We start from the raw sequence: 20,055 nt of genomic DNA, 5'->3' as shown, positions 1-20,055 counted from the left end.
ATGTACGAGAAAAGTATAGTACATTCCTATATGTACTATTATTCATATGTTATAAAGAAACATAGTACGTCCCCATACGTACTTTTAATTATAACGAATAACCATACGTGCGTGTGTTATAGATGTATGATTGTAGATTGGAATGTGCATGTCATGGTCCATAAAGGATCAATACAATAGAACGGAAAATAGAATTAAATAATAAGCGTAAAACAAGAATTTGTACGATGGTACAACCAAATATAAGAACTAAGATACAATGTTGATCTCGGTAGAGGAATCCCGAGACCTGTATCTTATCCATTCTCGATAATAGTCCTCGGGACTCATATGAAGATGAAATCAAGCGTAATATATCGAGAATCAATATGAGATAAGAGCAATAATTGAGATATGATATCAGATACATCGGTTGGCTTTGCTATCGATGTCAGATGATTAAAAACACATCGGTTGGCTTTGCTATCGATGTCAGATATGTGAAACACATCGGTTGGCTTTGCTATCGATGTCAGATATGAAAAACACATCGGTTGGCTTTGCTATCGATGTCAGAGAAGTGATTACATCGGTTGGCTTTGCTATCGATGTCAGAAAGATAAAATCAGAGAAACTTTATGAGAAGAATAAAGATAATCAAAACTATAACAGTAAAGAAAACATGTCAAGTATGTACGTAGTATAAACGTACATAAGACATAAGAATGAAGCAAGTATATCAAGTACGTCTATAACATAACCGCTTAGTTTATGACACGTACCTGACCTATAAAGGTATGAGTGAATATACGAAGTAAGATCGTATGAATTATGATCCAAAAAGAATACTTTCTATATAAAGAGGTTTTCAAACGTTTTCACTCTTTATGTAATATTGCTTGTAATTAAATGTATTCACTCAGTTTTATACTGACCCCGTTGTCACTCCAATTTTTACAGGTTAAGTTAGGTACGACATGGAGATTGAAGCTTCCGAAGTTTTAATTCTCGGAAGTAGTACGAGTCATGAGACTAAGTTCTCATTCTAGCAAGTCCGCAGTAGTTTAGAATAGACAGACTCTATTTTGTAAAACGCTTCAACTCTGATGTATATTTCAAACAGGGGTCGTGCGTATTTTGATATTATTGTCATATATAAAATATGATTTAAATTGCGAAAAATTAGTATGTATTTTCAGGCTTGCTACGGGTTTTGGAGCTACCACTCCCATTCCCTAGCGCCGGTCGCGGCTCAATAATTTGGGTCGTGACAAAGTTGGTATCAGAGCAATGGTTTAGTATTCCTAGGCCATTGTTCTTTTGTTATTGGAGTTTAGGAAAGAGTCAGTCATTACCTAGGCACTACTGCGGATTATAGGGATTTCCAGTCATGTCTTTTGAACGTTATCATCGATTTCATCGGTTTTTTTAAAACGTTTTATAAAAACGTCCTTCCTTATATGTGCTAATAGGAGTCAAGTTAGATGTGTGCGCGAGCACAATATATGTTTGTGTTTACTCGAATAAGCAGTACGCTTTTGAGTACCTATAGTCTGTGAAGAGTTATATACTCTCGAGACTCATATTATAAGAATATCAGCAATAATGATGATGAAATTGAAATAATCAGCTGTTATATGATTGATAAGATGAGCTGTGCATTGTTTTGCAAAACGCGAACACTCAAGAGAGTGATATGCTCACAGGTACGTAAACCTGTAATTAGTAATGTGATATATCAAACGCATGCGTATTTGTGATTGATTCCTGTAAATAGGATTGTGCCTTATGATTGAATGTTGTTGGTTTTTGTTGAGTCTATGATAGGCGAAATGATTACAAGATTTAAGATACGCAATTTAGTCAAAGAAAATCTTAGGGACACTGATTTTCTTTGGATTTGATCAACATAGAATGTTTATAGACATGCGTAGCATAGGAATGGAACACGTATGTATGACTATATGTTCTTAATGTTCCACTACGTCTACAAAGAGCGGAATACTCTTAAAACTATCAAGTTTGTGACGTGGCCAAGTTAGGCCAAAAAGGAACTTGTTTGTGATGATTTATTTATGTTATGTTTTAAGGGACACATCAAGGGTTCTATACGAATAGAATGGCTGAGCAAAGAGCTATACAAGCGCGTGCAGTCGCACAACTCGTAAACGAGGCCCGCGAGGAGGCCAGAGGTAATACGGGCGAATATGACCCGGCCCAATCGGCAGGTAGGGGCCGTGGACGGGACAGAGATCAAGAGGAACCTGGAGTAGGCCAAGCCGGGAACGTGCAGGCACCAGGAGTGCCGCAACCACCTAATGTCGATGTCAATCGACTTGCCGCAGAAGTAACCGATATGCGGAATTGTATGTTAATGATGGGGCAGTTGATACAACGACAGTATCAACGCGAAGAGAGAAATACGGATAGAGATTTGTTATTGGCTTATGCGAAGTTAAACTCAAAAAAGTTTGACGGATCAAGTGATGCACTCGATTTCCTAGAAGAAGTTGAGCAGAATGCTCGTAGACTCCAAGCAGATGAAAGACAAACAATAATTTTGACGGAGATGTCATTGAAAGGTTCAGCCATGGATTGGTTTCGACAAGTAATCAGACCGATAATGGGTCAAATAACATGGGCAGAGTTTGTGACCCGATTCAAAGAATTCTTCCTACCATTTGCTGTGGTTGAAGGCAATAGAGACAAGTTATTATCGTTATCTCGAGGGGATGGATCAGTTCACGATTATGTCGCTGAGTTTAATCGACTGAGCAGATTTGCTCCAGATTTAATGATAGATAGGGTCCAAGTTAATACAAGATTCGTGAATGGATTAAGATCTCAATTTATAGGATTATTGAGTCATACTGATAAAGAATTTGTTCAGCTTGTGGATAGTGCGAAACAAATGGAACGGGCACTTATCCATTTCAACGAAATCCCTGATCCTTCACGCTCAAATCAGACAAGAAGTGAACGTTTGAATTACGGACATCAAATGTCTAGTCAAGTGAGAGAAGAAACTGAACGACGACATGGTCGGACTCATAAGAAGGGCAGACAAGGAAAAGCAGCCAAAAGGGCTAGAACCATTAGTCTGAAGTCTGAACAAGGAAGTTCAAGCTTTACAAACCCCATATGTCCACAATGTGGCAGAAGACACTTAGGTGTCTGTCAGGCTGCAAGGGATGTATGCTTTAAGTGTGGACAACAAGGTCACTACGAGAGCGAATGCCCACTTTCCATGTAACAGAATACCACGAATCATGTGAAATGCCCAACAATTTTGTCTCTTCAATGATGTTTGGTTAAAAATTACAAGATAGACCACATAGTAGCTGTGGAAGTTATGGAATTCAAACACAAGAAGCTCAATAATGATTGGACCTCTTGAGCTAATCTAGTTCAAAGAAGAACGTTTAGGACGTGAGTTTAGCACGACGCTTGAAACAGACGAATAGGGTTACATCTTTTCGTATGTAATAGGTATGTTTAGTTTGTGAATGACAGAGCGTTAAACGCTATGAATAAAAAGTTTGTACAGAGTCTTATGTCGATAGAAACTTACATAAATTTCGTTTTGTGAAAAGAAATGTATTTGATGAAATAAATGTTTTGAAAAGACATAATTGTGCCCGGACACGAATCATAAAAACATCGCATTGACATGAATAGAATTGCATCACTACATCCATATTGCATTCACTAATAGGACATGCATCATATACATTGTGTATGTCTGAAAATGAAAAAGAGGAGTGTCATTGCAACTCTTGTGATGAGAGAAGTCATCACACCGGCGCACAATTATGACATGATTTGAAAATGAAAAGATCGTGATTTTAAACGAATGAGTTTTCAAACGTAAGTACGCTCAGACAATGACTCTGTACCTAGAGGCGTAGAACAAGACTGATCATCTTGTTAGGCCTACATAAGGATATACGTGTAGAGAATAACGAATAGTGTATCGTGAAGCGAGAGGTATCAAGATTTGAATTGCAAATCTTTAAAGCAGTCTTGTATGTAGAATACAAGTACAATGGCGTTACTTTACACGTTTGTAAAGTGATAGCGACCACGTATAATAAGCTAAGAGCTAGTGTACCTCTAGAATGAGAAAATGGAACATAGAAATTACATACGTCAGAGGATATGAACCCGACGAACAAACAAACCTTGTTCAAAAAGGTCGAATAAAGAGAATTGATTCATAGTGATTATGAATCAAGCAGTAGTAAAAAGGTTAAGGATTGTTAGCATAGGAAGTTACTCGATAAGTATATCGAGATACTGTCACCGAGAAATAGTAATAGATAAGAGACCGTGTGAACCTAACTGTAAAGTCAACAGTTAGTGAATGATTAATCAGAGTATCGCAGCGGAAGTGTGGAAGGAAAAGAATGATAGGTTATGAACAAGGACTTGTTAAGGAATATAAATGAGATATTATCGTAAATGGTCGACGAAAGAGAATTGATTCATACTAAATATGAATCCAGTACTAAGTAGTAAAAGAAGGAACTTATATATAATAAGTGGAAAACAAGATCAAGCCGTGACAACGACCAAATAAAGAAGAGTAATGGATTGTCTAGACGAGGGAGCCTCGTGACGAAGCTTATCATTCCTAATGATAAAGTGTATATGTGAGTACAACTGAACTCACTATCGAGGAAGATCAAAAAGGTAAACTATTATAGCAGTTTGTAAGAATACGATTAAACAAGGTATTTAAGGAAGGTATATGAAAATTCGAGGACGAATTTTTATAAGGGGGGAAGAATGTAATACCCCAAAATATTTAATTAGCTAATTGGACCATGTGTCCAGTCTGGATTCGCCAGAATGGCAAAATCAGAAAGATTTCCGATAAAATTTAGATAAATAAATTTTAGTAGGTCGGTTTCAGGAAATTAATTATGAGGAAATTACGGTTATATTTCAATTCTAAATTTAGAATTGGAATTAAAAGGAAAAATGTCAAGTAAAGCCCATAATAGAGTACAGAGACCAAAGTGGTAATTTAGCCACTTTGTGTCAGAAATGGAAATATTGGATTTTGACGGGAAAGTGTTAATATCGAGCTTCGTATTATTTATCAGATATAAATAATACGTAACAGTTGTAATAAAAGAATTTATCGATTTGGTTATGGACTAAATCGTATAAAAGAAAAGTTTAAAGGATAAAGGATAATAAACAAAAAGAGCGAGGACCAAAGTGAGCATTTAACCTTAATATATAAGGATTGAAATATGAAGAAAGGAGAATCAGAAGGGTGATCTCCAGAAGCTTCAAACGCCGATTACGATCGCTTCGCCGCCGTTTCGCCGTTCGACGTCCGAATCAAGTGATTTTCGCGGCGATTTCTTCAGAATCGAATCCTCTATCGATCCTAAGCTTTGTTTCAAGGTAAATCTTCAAGAAACTTGGTTAAAAATCGAATATATATTGCTGTTTTAGTGAGATTGAGTTTTAGGATTGAATTCGGCGTTTTTGAAGTTATTATAGCGTTTTAATGAAAACCGAGATGCGGGTTTTGTATAGTTGAATGTATAGCACGTCGGGATGGCTGAAAAGCCCCGGAAAACGACTTTCCGGGGGCTGTTAAGGGTGTGCGTTCGCACACATTGAGTGTGCGTTCGCACACTCCTTAAAAATTAGGGTGTGCGTTCGCACACTATTCAAAACTTGCCAGATTCAAAATCCCAACGGTCAGTTTATAGATTTGCCTCTTAGGAACGCCTCTGTCAAATTTCATCTCGATCCAACGGTTCAATTGGGAGAGATCGTCGTTTTACTAAGCAGTGTCAGTGTGCAGGCAGCACCTGCGCATTGTCCTGAAAACTACTGGAAACTTCATCGGAATGAAACTAAACCCTAAAGTTTGGAAGTATCATACGTATATGACTACGATTAAGAGATATAATAAGTATCTCGACTAAGTATTAGAACACGATCAAAGTTAAAAGACGTATTTAGAATAAGATCGTGATAACCTAAGTTTACAACTTAGGATTTCGGTACTAAGTTTACGTTTATGAATTAAACGTACAGGTAATTTGGATAAGTAATGGAGGTACCAACGAGCTACCAGGCCGACGAGCTGGAATAGCTACAAGATCGGACAATACATAGAACCTGCGTGATAGATTGGTAGCATTACGGTATTGGATAGCAGTCACTGTGAGTACATTTTAATTACTCGTTAATATTCATAAAGTCGCGTATTTTCATATACAGACGACTATATGAATACTTATATGTTTAATATATGTTTGAAAAAGTACATGTATGTATGTTTTGAAAATGATTACTTTCCGTACTGCGTTATTTTAAGAATAACATAAATAGATGAAAAGAACATATATGTTTAAAATACTGGGAAAGGGGTTAAGCAATATACAAGTATCGAACCAAATATGTACGAGAAAAGTATAGTACATTCCTATATGTACTATTATTCATATGTTATAAAGAAACATAGTACGTCCCCATACGTACTTTTAATTATAACGAATAACCATACGTGCGTGTGTTATAGATGTATGATTGTAGATTGGAATGTGCATGTCATGGTCCATAAAGGATCAATACAATAGAACGGAAAATAGAATTAAATAATAAGCGTAAAACAAGAATTTGTACGATGGTACAACCAAATATAAGAACTAAGATACAATGTTGATCTCGGTAGAGGAATCCCGAGACCTGTATCTTATCCATTCTCGATAATAGTCCTCGGGACTCATATGAAGATGAAATCAAGCGTAATATATCGAGAATCAATATGAGATAAGAGCAATAATTGAGATATGATATCAGATACATCGGTTGGCTTTGCTATCGATGTCAGATGATTAAAAACACATCGGTTGGCTTTGCTATCGATGTCAGATATGTGAAACACATCGGTTGGCTTTGCTATCGATGTCAGATATGAAAAACACATCGGTTGGCTTTGCTATCGATGTCAGAGAAGTGATTACATCGGTTGGCTTTGCTATCGATGTCAGAAAGATAAAATCAGAGAAACTTTATGAGAAGAATAAAGATAATCAAAACTATAACAGTAAAGAAAACATGTCAAGTATGTACGTAGTATAAACGTACATAAGACATAAGAATGAAGCAAGTATATCAAGTACGTCTATAACATAACCGCTTAGTTTATGACACGTACCTGACCTATAAAGGTATGAGTGAATATACGAAGTAAGATCGTATGAATTATGATCCAAAAAGAATACTTTCTATATAAAGAGGTTTTCAAACGTTTTCACTCTTTATGTAATATTGCTTGTAATTAAATGTATTCACTCAGTTTTATACTGACCCCGTTGTCACTCCAATTTTTACAGGTTAAGTTAGGTACGACATGGAGATTGAAGCTTCCGAAGTTTTAATTCTCGGAAGTAGTACGAGTCATGAGACTAAGTTCTCATTCTAGCAAGTCCGCAGTAGTTTAGAATAGACAGACTCTATTTTGTAAAACGCTTCAACTCTGATGTATATTTCAAACAGGGGTCGTGCGTATTTTGATATTATTGTCATATATAAAATATGATTTAAATTGCGAAAAATTAGTATGTATTTTCAGGCTTGCTACGGGTTTTGGAGCTACCACTCCCATTCCCTAGCGCCGGTCGCGGCTCAATAATTTGGGTCGTGACAAAGTTGGTATCAGAGCAATGGTTTAGTATTCCTAGGCCATTGTTCTTTTGTTATTGGAGTTTAGGAAAGAGTCAGTCATTACCTAGGCACTACTGCGGATTATAGGGATTTCCAGTCATGTCTTTTGAACGTTATCATCGATTTCATCGGTTTTTTTAAAACGTTTTATAAAAACGTCCTTCCTTATATGTGCTAATAGGAGTCAAGTTAGATGTGTGCGCGAGCACAATATATGTTTGTGTTTACTCGAATAAGCAGTACGCTTTTGAGTACCTATAGTCTGTGAAGAGTTATATACTCTCGAGACTCATATTATAAGAATATCAGCAATAATGATGATGAAATTGAAATAATCAGCTGTTATATGATTGATAAGATGAGCTGTGCATTGTTTTGCAAAACGCGAACACTCAAGAGAGTGATATGCTCACAGGTACGTAAACCTGTAATTAGTAATGTGATATATCAAACGCATGCGTATTTGTGATTGATTCCTGTAAATAGGATTGTGCCTTATGATTGAATGTTGTTGGTTTTTGTTGAGTCTATGATAGGCGAAATGATTACAAGATTTAAGATACGCAATTTAGTCAAAGAAAATCTTAGGGACACTGATTTTCTTTGGATTTGATCAACATAGAATGTTTATAGACATGCGTAGCATAGGAATGGAACACGTATGTATGACTATATGTTCTTAATGTTCCACTACGTCTACAAAGAGCGGAATACTCTTAAAACTATCAAGTTTGTGACGTGGCCAAGTTAGGCCAAAAAGGAACTTGTTTGTGATGATTTATTTATGTTATGTTTTAAGGGACACATCAAGGGTTCTATACGAATAGAATGGCTGAGCAAAGAGCTATACAAGCGCGTGCCGTCGCACAACTCGTAAACGAGGCCCGCGAGGAGGCCAGAGGTAATACGGGCGAATATGACCCGGCCCAATCGGCAGGTAGGGGCCGTGGACGGGACATAGATCAAGAGGAACCTGGAGTAGGCCAAGCCGGGAACGTGCAGGCACCAGGAGTGCCGCAACCACCTAATGTCGATGTCAATCGACTTGCCGCAGAAGTAACCGATATGCGGAATTGTATGTTAATGATGGGGCAGTTGATACAACGACAGTATCAACGCGAAGAGAGAAATACGGATAGAGATTTGTTATTGGCTTATGCGAAGTTAAACTCAAAAAAGTTTGACGGATCAAGTGATGCACTCGATTTCCTAGAAGAAGTTGAGCAGAATGCTCGTAGACTCCAAGCAGATGAAAGACAAACAATAATTTTGACGGAGATGTCATTGAAAGGTTCAGCCATGGATTGGTTTCGACAAGTAATCAGACCGATAATGGGTCAAATAACATGGGCAGAGTTTGTGACCCGATTCAAAGAATTCTTCCTACCATTTGCTGTGGTTGAAGGCAATAGAGACAAGTTATTATCGTTATCTCGAGGGGATGGATCAGTTCACGATTATGTCGCTGAGTTTAATCGACTGAGCAGATTTGCTCCAGATTTAATGATAGATAGGGTCCAAGTTAATACAAGATTCGTGAATGGATTAAGATCTCAATTTATAGGATTATTGAGTCATACTGATAAAGAATTTGTTCAGCTTGTGGATAGTGCGAAATAAATGGAACGGGCACTTATCCATTTCAACGAAATCCCTGATCCTTCACGCTCAAATCAGACAAGAAGTGAACGTTTGAATTACGGACATCAAATGTCTAGTCAAGTGAGAGAAGAAACTGAACGACGACATGGTCGGACTCATAAGAAGGGCAGACAAGGAAAAGCAGCCAAAAGGGCTAGAACCATTAGTCTGAAGTCTGAACAAGGAAGTTCAAGCTTTACAAACCCCATATGTCCACAATGTGGCAGAAGACACTTAGGTGTCTGTCAGGCTGCAAGGGATGTATGCTTTAAGTGTGGACAACAAGGTCACTACGAGAGCGAATGCCCACTTTCCATGTAACAGAATACCACGAATCATGTGAAATGCCCAACAATTTTGTCTCTTCAATGATGTTTGGTTAAAAATTACAAGATAGACCACATAGTAGCTGTGGAAGTTATGGAATTCAAACACAAGAAGCTCAATAATGATTGGACCTCTTGAGCTAATCTAGTTCAAAGAAGAACGTTTAGGACGTGAGTTTAGCACGACGCTTGAAACAGACGAATAGGGTTACATCTTTTCGTATGTAATAGGTATGTTTAGTTTGTGAATGACAGAGCGTTAAACGCTATGAATAAAAAGTTTGTACAGAGTCTTATGTCGATAGAAACTTACGTAAATTTCGTTTTGTGAAAAGAAATGTATTTGATGAAATAAATGTTTTGAAAAGACATAATTGTGCCCGGACACGAATCATAAAAACATCGCATTGACATGAATAGAATTGCATCACTACATCCATATTGCATTCACTAATAGGACATGCATCATATACATTGTGTATGTCTGAAAATGAAAAAGAGGAGTGTCATTGCAACTCTTGTGATGAGAGAAGTCATCACACCGGCGCACAATTATGACATGATTTGAAAATGAAAAGATCGTGATTTTAAACGAATGAGTTTTCAAACGTAAGTACGCTCAGACAATGACTCTGTACCTAGAGGCGTAGAACAAGACTGATCATCTTGTTAGGCCTACATAAGGATATACGTGTAGAGAATAACGAATAGTGTATCGTGAAGCGAGAGGTATCAAGATTTGAATTGCAAATCTTTAAAGCAGTCTTGTATGTAGAATACAAGTACAATGGCGTTACTTTACACGTTTGTAAAGTGATAGCGACCACGTATAATAAGCTAAGAGCTAGTGTACCTCTAGAATGAGAAAATGGAACATAGAAATTACATACGTCAGAGGATATGAACCCGACGAACAAACAAACCTTGTTCAAAAAGGTCGAATAAAGAGAATTGATTCATAGTGATTATGAATCAAGCAGTAGTAAAAAGGTTAAGGATTGTTAGCATAGGAAGTTACTCGATAAGTATATCGAGATACTGTCACCGAGAAATAGTAATAGATAAGAGACCGTGTGAACCTAACTGTAAAGTCAACAGTTAGTGAATGATTAATCAGAGTATCGCAGCGGAAGTGTGGAAGGAAAAGAATGATAGGTTATGAACAAGGACTTGTTAAGGAATATAAATGAGATATTATCGTAAATGGTCGACGAAAGAGAATTGATTCATACTAAATATGAATCCAGTACTAAGTAGTAAAAGAAGGAACTTATATATAATAAGTGGAAAACAAGATCAAGCCGTGACAACGACCAAATAAAGAAGAGTAATGGATTGTCTAGACGAGGGAGCCTCGTGACGAAGCTTATCATTCCTAATGATAAAGTGTATATGTGAGTACAACTGAACTCACTATCGAGGAAGATCAAAAAGGTAAACTATTATAGCAGTTTGTAAGAATACGATTAAACAAGGTATTTAAGGAAGGTATATGAAAATTCGAGGACGAATTTTTATAAGGGGGGAAGAATGTAATACCCCAAAATATTTAATTAGCTAATTGGACCATGTGTCCAGTCTGGATTCGCCAGAATGGCAAAATCAGAAAGATTTCCGATAAAATTTAGATAAATAAATTTTAGTAGGTCGGTTTCAGGAAATTAATTATGAGGAAATTACGGTTATATTTCAATTCTAAATTTAGAATTGGAATTAAAAGGAAAAATGTCAAGTAAAGCCCATAATAGAGTACAGAGACCAAAGTGGTAATTTAGCCACTTTGTGTCAGAAATGGAAATATTGGATTTTGACGGGAAAGTGTTAATATCGAGCTTCGTATTATTTATCAGATATAAATAATACGTAACAGTTGTAATAAAAGAATTTATCGATTTGGTTATGGACTAAATCGTATAAAAGAAAAGTTTAAAGGATAAAGGATAATAAACAAAAAGAGCGAGGACCAAAGTGAGCATTTAACCTTAATATATAAGGATTGAAATATGAAGAAAGGAGAATCAGAAGGGTGATCTCCAGAAGCTTCAAACGCCGATTACGATCGCTTCGCCGCCGTTTCGCCGTTCGACGTCCGAATCAAGTGATTTTCGCGGCGATTTCTTCAGAATCGAATCCTCTATCGATCCTAAGCTTTGTTTCAAGGTAAATCTTCAAGAAACTTGGTTAAAAATCGAATATATATTGCTGTTTTAGTGAGATTGAGTTTTAGGATTGAATTCGGCGTTTTTGAAGTTATTATAGCGTTTTAATGAAAACCGAGATGCGGGTTTTGTATAGTTGAATGTATAGCACGTCGGGATGGCTGAAAAGCCCCGGAAAACGACTTTCCGGGGGCTGTTAAGGGTGTGCGTTCGCACACATTGAGTGTGCGTTCGCACACTCCTTAAAAATTAGGGTGTGCGTTCGCACACTATTCAAAACTTGCCAGATTCAAAATCCCAACGGTCAGTTTATAGATTTGCCTCTTAGGAACGCCTCTGTCAAATTTCATCTCGATCCAACGGTTCAATTGGGAGAGATCGTCGTTTTACTAAGCAGTGTCAGTGTGCAGGCAGCACCTGCGCATTGTCCTGAAAACTACTGGAAACTTCATCGGAATGAAACTAAACCCTAAAGTTTGGAAGTATCATACGTATATGACTACGATTAAGAGATATAATAAGTATCTCGACTAAGTATTAGAACACGATCAAAGTTAAAAGACGTATTTAGAATAAGATCGTGATAACCTAAGTTTACAACTTAGGATTTCGGTACTAAGTTTACGTTTATGAATTAAACGTACAGGTAATTTGGATAAGTAATGGAGGTACCAACGAGCTACCAGGCCGACGAGCTGGAATAGCTACAAGATCGGACAATACATAGAACCTGCGTGATAGATTGGTAGCATTACGGTATTGGATAGCAGTCACTGTGAGTACATTTTAATTACTCGTTAATATTCATAAAGTCGCGTATTTTCATATACAGACGACTATATGAATACTTATATGTTTAATATATGTTTGAAAAAGTACATGTATGTATGTTTTGAAAATGATTACTTTCCGTACTGCGTTATTTTAAGAATAACATAAATAGATGAAAAGAACATATATGTTTAAAATACTGGGAAAGGGGTTAAGCAATATACAAGTATCGAACCAAATATGTACGAGAAAAGTATAGTACATTCCTATATGTACTATTATTCATATGTTATAAAGAAACATAGTACGTCCCCATACGTACTTTTAATTATAACGAATAACCATACGTGCGTGTGTTATAGATGTATGATTGTAGATTGGAATGTGCATGTCATGGTCCATAAAGGATCAATACAATAGAACGGAAAATAGAATTAAATAATAAGCGTAAAACAAGAATTTGTACGATGGTACAACCAAATATAAGAACTAAGATACAATGTTGATCTCGGTAGAGGAATCCCGAGACCTGTATCTTATCCATTCTCGATAATAGTCCTCGGGACTCATATGAAGATGAAATCAAGCGTAATATATCGAGAATCAATATGAGATAAGAGCAATAATTGAGATATGATATCAGATACATCGGTTGGCTTTGCTATCGATGTCAGATGATTAAAAACACATCGGTTGGCTTTGCTATCGATGTCAGATATGTGAAACACATCGGTTGGCTTTGCTATCGATGTCAGATATGAAAAACACATCGGTTGGCTTTGCTATCGATGTCAGAGAAGTGATTACATCGGTTGGCTTTGCTATCGATGTCAGAAAGATAAAATCAGAGAAACTTTATGAGAAGAATAAAGATAATCAAAACTATAACAGTAAAGAAAACATGTCAAGTATGTACGTAGTATAAACGTACATAAGACATAAGAATGAAGCAAGTATATCAAGTACGTCTATAACATAACCGCTTAGTTTATGACACGTACCTGACCTATAAAGGTATGAGTGAATATACGAAGTAAGATCGTATGAATTATGATCCAAAAAGAATACTTTCTATATAAAGAGGTTTTCAAACGTTTTCACTCTTTATGTAATATTGCTTGTAATTAAATGTATTCACTCAGTTTTATACTGACCCCGTTGTCACTCCAATTTTTACAGGTTAAGTTAGGTACGACATGGAGATTGAAGCTTCCGAAGTTTTAATTCTCGGAAGTAGTACGAGTCATGAGACTAAGTTCTCATTCTAGCAAGTCCGCAGTAGTTTAGAATAGACAGACTCTATTTTGTAAAACGCTTCAACTCTGATGTATATTTCAAACAGGGGTCGTGCGTATTTTGATATTATTGTCATATATAAAATATGATTTAAATTGCGAAAAATTAGTATGTATTTTCAGGCTTGCTACGGGTTTTGGAGCTACCACTCCCATTCCCTAGCGCCGGTCGCGGCTCAATAATTTGGGTCGTGACAATTTAATATCAGAGGCATGCATAAAAATTCATTCTATCTTTCTACTAATCATAGTTAGAGCTATTAAAAAGAGAGCGCATGAAAACTAAACTCTCTTTCGGTAACCCAGAAGCATTATTGCACCTGATGAGCTATTAGCCATTGTATCACTTTGGCAAGCTGATGTATTAGCGTGAGCAATTAAAACCTGCTATGATACCAACTGTTGGTCCTACAGTAGCTCAGAAGAGGGAGGGTATATTATTTTTAAAAAAGCATTCATACAACCTGCTATGATACCAACTGTTGGTCCTACAGTAGCTCAGAAGAGGGAGGGTATATTATTTTTAAAAAAGCATTCATACATAACAAGTTTTCCAAATCGCCCTTAATAAATGTATATAAAGAAGAGTATATTTTCTGTCGTGTACTACACAATGTTGAACTTTGGTGGGACCTTTTTCTAATTATATTTTCTCAGATACTTTTATGGTTTGCACCAACCGTTTAATGGTTGGGTCCCTATTTTTTTTATTTATTTAATAATGTTTAATATATTTTAAAATAATTTCTTTTTAAATAATGATATAGTTTAGTATTTTACTATTTAATATTATCATAATTATTTTTTGCATATAGAAAATTTTCTTAAATTTTATTTTATATTGGATATGTTTTTTAAAAAAATTATACCTAACTTATAAAAATAATTTACGATCTATTTTTTAATAACTTATATTATATTAATTTTAATTTTATGTAACTTTTAAATTTATGTAACTTTTATTTTTTATTATTTTAGTTTTATGTACCTTTAATTTTTATGTAATTGTAAAATAGCCGTTGTAAAACTTTAACCGTTATAATATATTTTTTAAAATAATTTGAATACAATATGTTTTTTTTATGAAGAAAGTGTTGTATATAGTTAGATGTGGGTTTTATCAATTTATTTTTTAATGTCTACCCATTGTGAGAGATTGTATAATAAAATTGAGTTTAATGAAAAGCTGATATGACATATTTATTAGACTCAAAAAAGTCTAACGACTGTAAATACTCTAATTATTTAAATGTCCTCTAGTTATTTTGCTTGAATTGCAAGATAAAACGTTCAAGAGCCTTTTAATATACGAGCTTTGAAATGTTTAGATGAACAATATTAATATGTTATTATCATCAAAACTAGAAATGATAGATAGAAACATTTAGCCAATATTATACAATTAGAAATAATTTCATTTCACGAAAATGGGGGCAGAACAGCCCATGTTTCAATTTTTGCCTTTTTTTATATTTATGTACATGCTATATTGCTATAATCACATGGAGATTTTTATATACTTAATAAATATAATCACATGGAGATTTTAATTTAATTTTTTTATAAAATGAAATATTAATCAGATCATTTTCTAATTAATTTTTTGGAGTTTATCTTTTTTACGTACAAGAATTAAATAAAAAAACGTTATTTATATCACCCCAAACAAAAAAATTGGTGTTATCTATATAAGGCACATTACTCAAACCCCACTTATGAACCATCCCTAATGTCCATCACATTTATTCCACAAATGAAGCCGTCCAATCGCACAACAATATTAAATTGCCATGCCCAACATTACATCATGACCTAAATTTCCACTATCACCCATTTTATTATCTCTTAAATTCCTTCACAAATACAAACTTTACATCCAAATGGAACTTTTATATAGATTTATTTATTCAAATTGTTTGATCTTAGAGTTCACTTATATAATAAGTCAAATCTATATAATAAAAGATTTCGAGGAGATCAAACCTCATTTTCGAAACCATATTGAGACAATTTGATCAAATTTACAAAAAAATATGAGTGCCATTGTTTATCTTGATACTATATTAATCCCTCTAAGTCTCTTTCTAATGGTGAGTTACCATGTCTATCTATGGCATTCTTTCAAGAATAAACCGTCTCAAACCACCATCGGAATTGACTCTTTACGGAGGAAAGGTTGGTTTCTTGCCATTAAAGAGGTAAAAAATTTGAATTCTTTTTTTCTCAGTTACTAATTCCGGCATCCACGTCAATTTTTTATATCAAAAAAATTATTTAGATTCTCCGTACTGCAAAAGAAATGACAGTTCGTATTTTAGATTAATAAAGTTGAAAATTAATTGTTAAAATTATAAGGCGCGCTAAATTTTATAACAACTAATTTTCTTTTTCGGAATTAATGCAGAGTGATGACAAGAAAAGTATGATAGCAGTACAAAGCTTGAGAAACACGCAAATGGCAACAATATTTATAGCCACCATAGCAATTCTTGTAAACTTATCATTAGCAGCTTTAACCAACAACGCTTATAAAGCTAGCCATCTCTTGATGAACGGTGCAGTTTTCGGGTCACAGTCCGGGAGAATTTCAGTTCTGAAATTAGGGTTATCATCATTCTTTCTTCTGGCTAGCTTCTTATTTAGTTCTATGGGTCTTGGATTCTTGATAGATTCAAATTTCTTGATCAATGTAGATTCCGCGAGCTCGCCGTCGACGGGATATGTAGAAACGGTATTTGAAAGAGGTTTTTTGTTGGGTTTAATAGGGAATAGAGTTCTGTGTATTTCATTTCCTTTGGTTTTATGGCTACTTGGTCCGGTGCCGGTTGCGTTGTCATCTGTTGCACTTGTTTGGGGGTTGTATGAGTTTGATTTTCATGGCAATAAGTTTGTGAGTAGCACCAACAATATGCCTATTCTAACATGAAAATTTATGTCATTTAGTTGATTCTGTAACCGCAATAACGAAAGGTTGCTTTAGTCAACCTTACGAGGCAATGTATTTCCGGCGACTTTAGCTCGTCTGTCAAATATATCATAATATTTAAATTTTACCGGTTCTGCCAATTAACTTCTCTATCTTTTCATATATACACACGACTTATCTGAACCTAACATAGTGCGATGTTGTATATGTACGTAAGGATGGCAGCGAGAATATTCAGATTAGTGTAATACTCGTACTCTAAAAGAAAATTCAATATCGCTATAATACATGATTAGTTGAGCTATATTAGTTACAAAAATAAATTAATAATACCAAATATTGGAGTGTGACGCATGATGTATTCTCGTATGCAACATTATCAAGAATTTTTTTTTATAATTACCACTAAAATATTGATTAAGACAGGTGAACTAAATTAACCACTCCCTCCATTTTTTTTAGTTGTCCATTTAGCAAAAGTTGCACATATTAAAAAAGTGGGGTTTTTGTCTTAAATTATGGGAGTAAATACTCATATAATCCTATTATATAATAAATACTTATGTAAATTGAGTCATAGAGTCATTTATTAGAGGAAGGATAAATTTGGAAGATAATAGCTAATATTATCTTGAATTCCTAAACAGACAACTATTAATGGAAAAATGCATTTGCTTAAAGTGACAGCTAAAAAAAATGGAGGGAGTATATAAGTATGGTTTATAAGAAGTTTTCGAGGCAAGGTGCACTTCTTTGAAAAGTTATTTTGCATAAGATATGAATTGTCCAAATTTTGATATTCCAACACTTAAATTTAGGATGTATAATGTGAGTTGGCGACATACTAATAGATAATATTTTAATTTATATCAAATAAAAAATAATAAAAATATACATTAACGAATCACGTTATGAGTCATATGTACATATAATAATACTAACTCAGCAAAATAATTTAGTGTTTGTTGTTTGGAAATAATGTAACTTTTGCAAAGTATATATTTTAATTTATTAAACATTGTTACATACTTTGAATAAACATAAAAATAATAATTTGGTTTATATTTTTAATTGTATAAGTATTAAGAAATTTAAAGGTATAATTTTCTACACATAAAAAATATTTTCTATGTAATTGAAATTAATTTATTGATAATATATATATATACATATATATATATATATATATATATATATATATATATATATATATATATATATATATATATATATATATATATATCTTTGTATTTGTATTTGTATTGTTTTATTTACACAAAACTGAAAATGTTATAAATATTTTGATTATTTTTGTTACATGGAACTCTAAATATTTTACAAAAAAGTTTAGAATTTTCCTGAAACAAATTAATCCCTTAATAATATTACTTTATTAATTATTTTCCATTGAATTTTTTAATGCATGAATTCAAATTTTAAAAATATATTAAACAAAACTTTTAAAAAATATGGAGTAATTTTTTTTTGGGAGGATATCATTAAAACAAAAGTTAACATTCCAATGTTCAATAACTACGCATAAGGGCTAGTAATAGTATATCAAAATTCTTTCGGCCCATAGTCTTATGGTCATAATATTGCAGCCCATTATACAGGCCCAAATATTCATCAAACCAGAAACGACGTCGTGTGGCTCCTCTAAAGTTATAAAACCTTTTTACAATCTAGGGTTACAGAACTATCGGCAGTTCGCAGCTAGACTCTCTAGCAGCCTCTTCAAGTCGCCAAAATGGTATTTTCTCGTTAATCTCTCTTATTCAATACTTTATTGTGATGAACAGATCTGTTTTACATATCTCTGATTATGCCGTGTTCTGTTTTTGTATCGTGTAGCCGTCGCACAAGACGTTCATAATCAAGAAGAAACTGGCGAAGAAGATGAGGCAGAACCGGCCTATTCCTCATTGGATCCGCATGAGAACCGACAACACCATCAGGTTATTATTTTATTTTATTTATTTATATTATGTAATTCAATTTTTCAAATTTTGTTATGTTAATTTGTTATATTGTGGTGCTTATAGCTGTTTTAAATTCATTTCAGGTACAATGCCAAGCGTAGACACTGGCGCCGTACCAAGCTAGGGTTTTAAGCTTGATGAAAGAGATAATGTTCAACTTTTTATGAATTTTTCTATTATTAAGTGATTTTGCAATGACATGAAAAGAAACTGATGTTTGATTAGCTGTTGTGATGACTGTTATTCTCATTTTATTATGATCAAGTTTAGATTTTATGTTCAAGTTTTATTTGTTATTTCCATTTCATTACGCTTCTTTTATTTTCGTTTGTTTTTATTTATTTTCTTGATTTCTTCGTTATTTGAGATAGATATTTCTTTATGTTTATTTCTTTGGAAGTAGAGCTTAGGGTCAAATTAGTTTTAAACATGTTACCATTTTAGATTATAATCTTAGTGTAAGTGTTCACTGAACTGATTTGCGGACTAATCTTAGTCTAAGTTTAAAAAATGCATTTTGAGGTTAGAATTGGCGAACATAAGGTGCATTACTGCAATAGGCTAAGGCGAAGAGTCGAAGTATTTTAGGAATTATTGCTTTAAGTTTAGTTTGGAATAATAGAACTTTGTGGACTGTGTTGAGCCTACTTTGGTGTTTGTTAGAAACGCTATAATGCCTTGAATTAGAAACTAGAATTTGGTCAGTTTGAAGGATGAGTGAATATGTGATGTTGATGGTTTGAACGATGGTGTGATGCTTTTGAAAGTTTTTTTTGACACAGAATCGTATTCTGTCATATCCTTGGTTGTTTGCCTGTTTGAATGCTTCTTAGTACTACGATTATGTCCTTTTGCTAAGAGTCCTGAAGTTTAAATTCGGAACACTTGAGCGAGTGCAAAGAAAGGATAAAACTTCGTGCTTGCGATTCAGCAGATCAATCTGCAAAGTTGACAGAGAAGTGGAAATTAAGCTTGTTGTTTGCCACTGTTGTAGATTGTTCTGTGGCTACTGAAAACTCTCGAGGCTGCTTTGCGTGCTCTTATTGTGGATAAGAGCAGAATTAGGGGGCAGGATCACGACTGTCATCTAGCCACCGATCACTGATTGTCTTCTATTATTCTTTAGCCTTTTTAGTATTGGTGTTTTCCCTTTTATCATGTCATTTTGTACTGCGTTCCCCATTTCAATCATGTAGTTAGGAGCGTTTCAGTTATTGAATTTAGTTAAACTAAAACTGGATATTTTAAATTTCTTTAACCGCATTATCACCAAAATAT

At 34.4% G+C, this 20,055-nt stretch overlaps 2 protein-coding genes across 2 annotated transcripts; both read left to right on the top strand.

Annotated features, from left to right (window-relative positions):
• The first annotated feature begins 15,815 nt into the window (after positions 1 to 15,815).
• LOC126664927 (uncharacterized) lies at positions 15,816 to 16,922 on the top strand. The gene is made up of 2 exons (XM_050357560.2): positions 15,816 to 16,067; positions 16,274 to 16,922. The coding sequence occupies exons 1-2, from the start codon at positions 15,903 to 15,905 to the stop codon at positions 16,793 to 16,795; spliced, it is 687 nt and encodes a 228-aa protein (XP_050213517.1). The 5' UTR covers positions 15,816 to 15,902; the 3' UTR covers positions 16,796 to 16,922.
• Positions 16,923 to 18,439: 1,517 nt separating this feature from the next.
• LOC126670092 (60S ribosomal protein L39) lies at positions 18,440 to 19,060 on the top strand. The gene is made up of 3 exons (XM_050363751.2): positions 18,440 to 18,548; positions 18,650 to 18,753; positions 18,861 to 19,060. Exons 1-3 carry the CDS (start codon positions 18,546 to 18,548, stop codon positions 18,907 to 18,909), a joined length of 156 nt encoding a protein of 51 aa, XP_050219708.1. The 5' UTR covers positions 18,440 to 18,545; the 3' UTR covers positions 18,910 to 19,060.
• The last annotated feature ends 995 nt before the right edge of the window (positions 19,061 to 20,055 follow it).

This window comes from Mercurialis annua, linkage group LG1-X (assembly GCF_937616625.2).
Source record: "Mercurialis annua linkage group LG1-X, ddMerAnnu1.2, whole genome shotgun sequence".
Classification (NCBI taxonomy): Eukaryota; Viridiplantae; Streptophyta; class Magnoliopsida; order Malpighiales; family Euphorbiaceae; genus Mercurialis; species Mercurialis annua.
Note: the sequence above shows the minus strand (reverse complement) of the source record. Positions and strands in the feature narration are given on the sequence as shown.

Coding starts and splice junctions, on each gene's coding strand:
- LOC126664927 (XM_050357560.2), top strand. CDS start 15,903: ATGAGTGCCATTGTTTATCTTGATACTATATTAATCCCTCTAAGTCTC. Junction 16,068..16,273: donor GGTTTCTTGCCATTAAAGAG/GTAAAAAATTTG, acceptor GAATTAATGCAG/AGTGATGACAAGAAAAGTAT.
- LOC126670092 (XM_050363751.2), top strand. Junction 18,754..18,860: donor AGAACCGACAACACCATCAG/GTTATTATTTTA, acceptor AATTCATTTCAG/GTACAATGCCAAGCGTAGAC.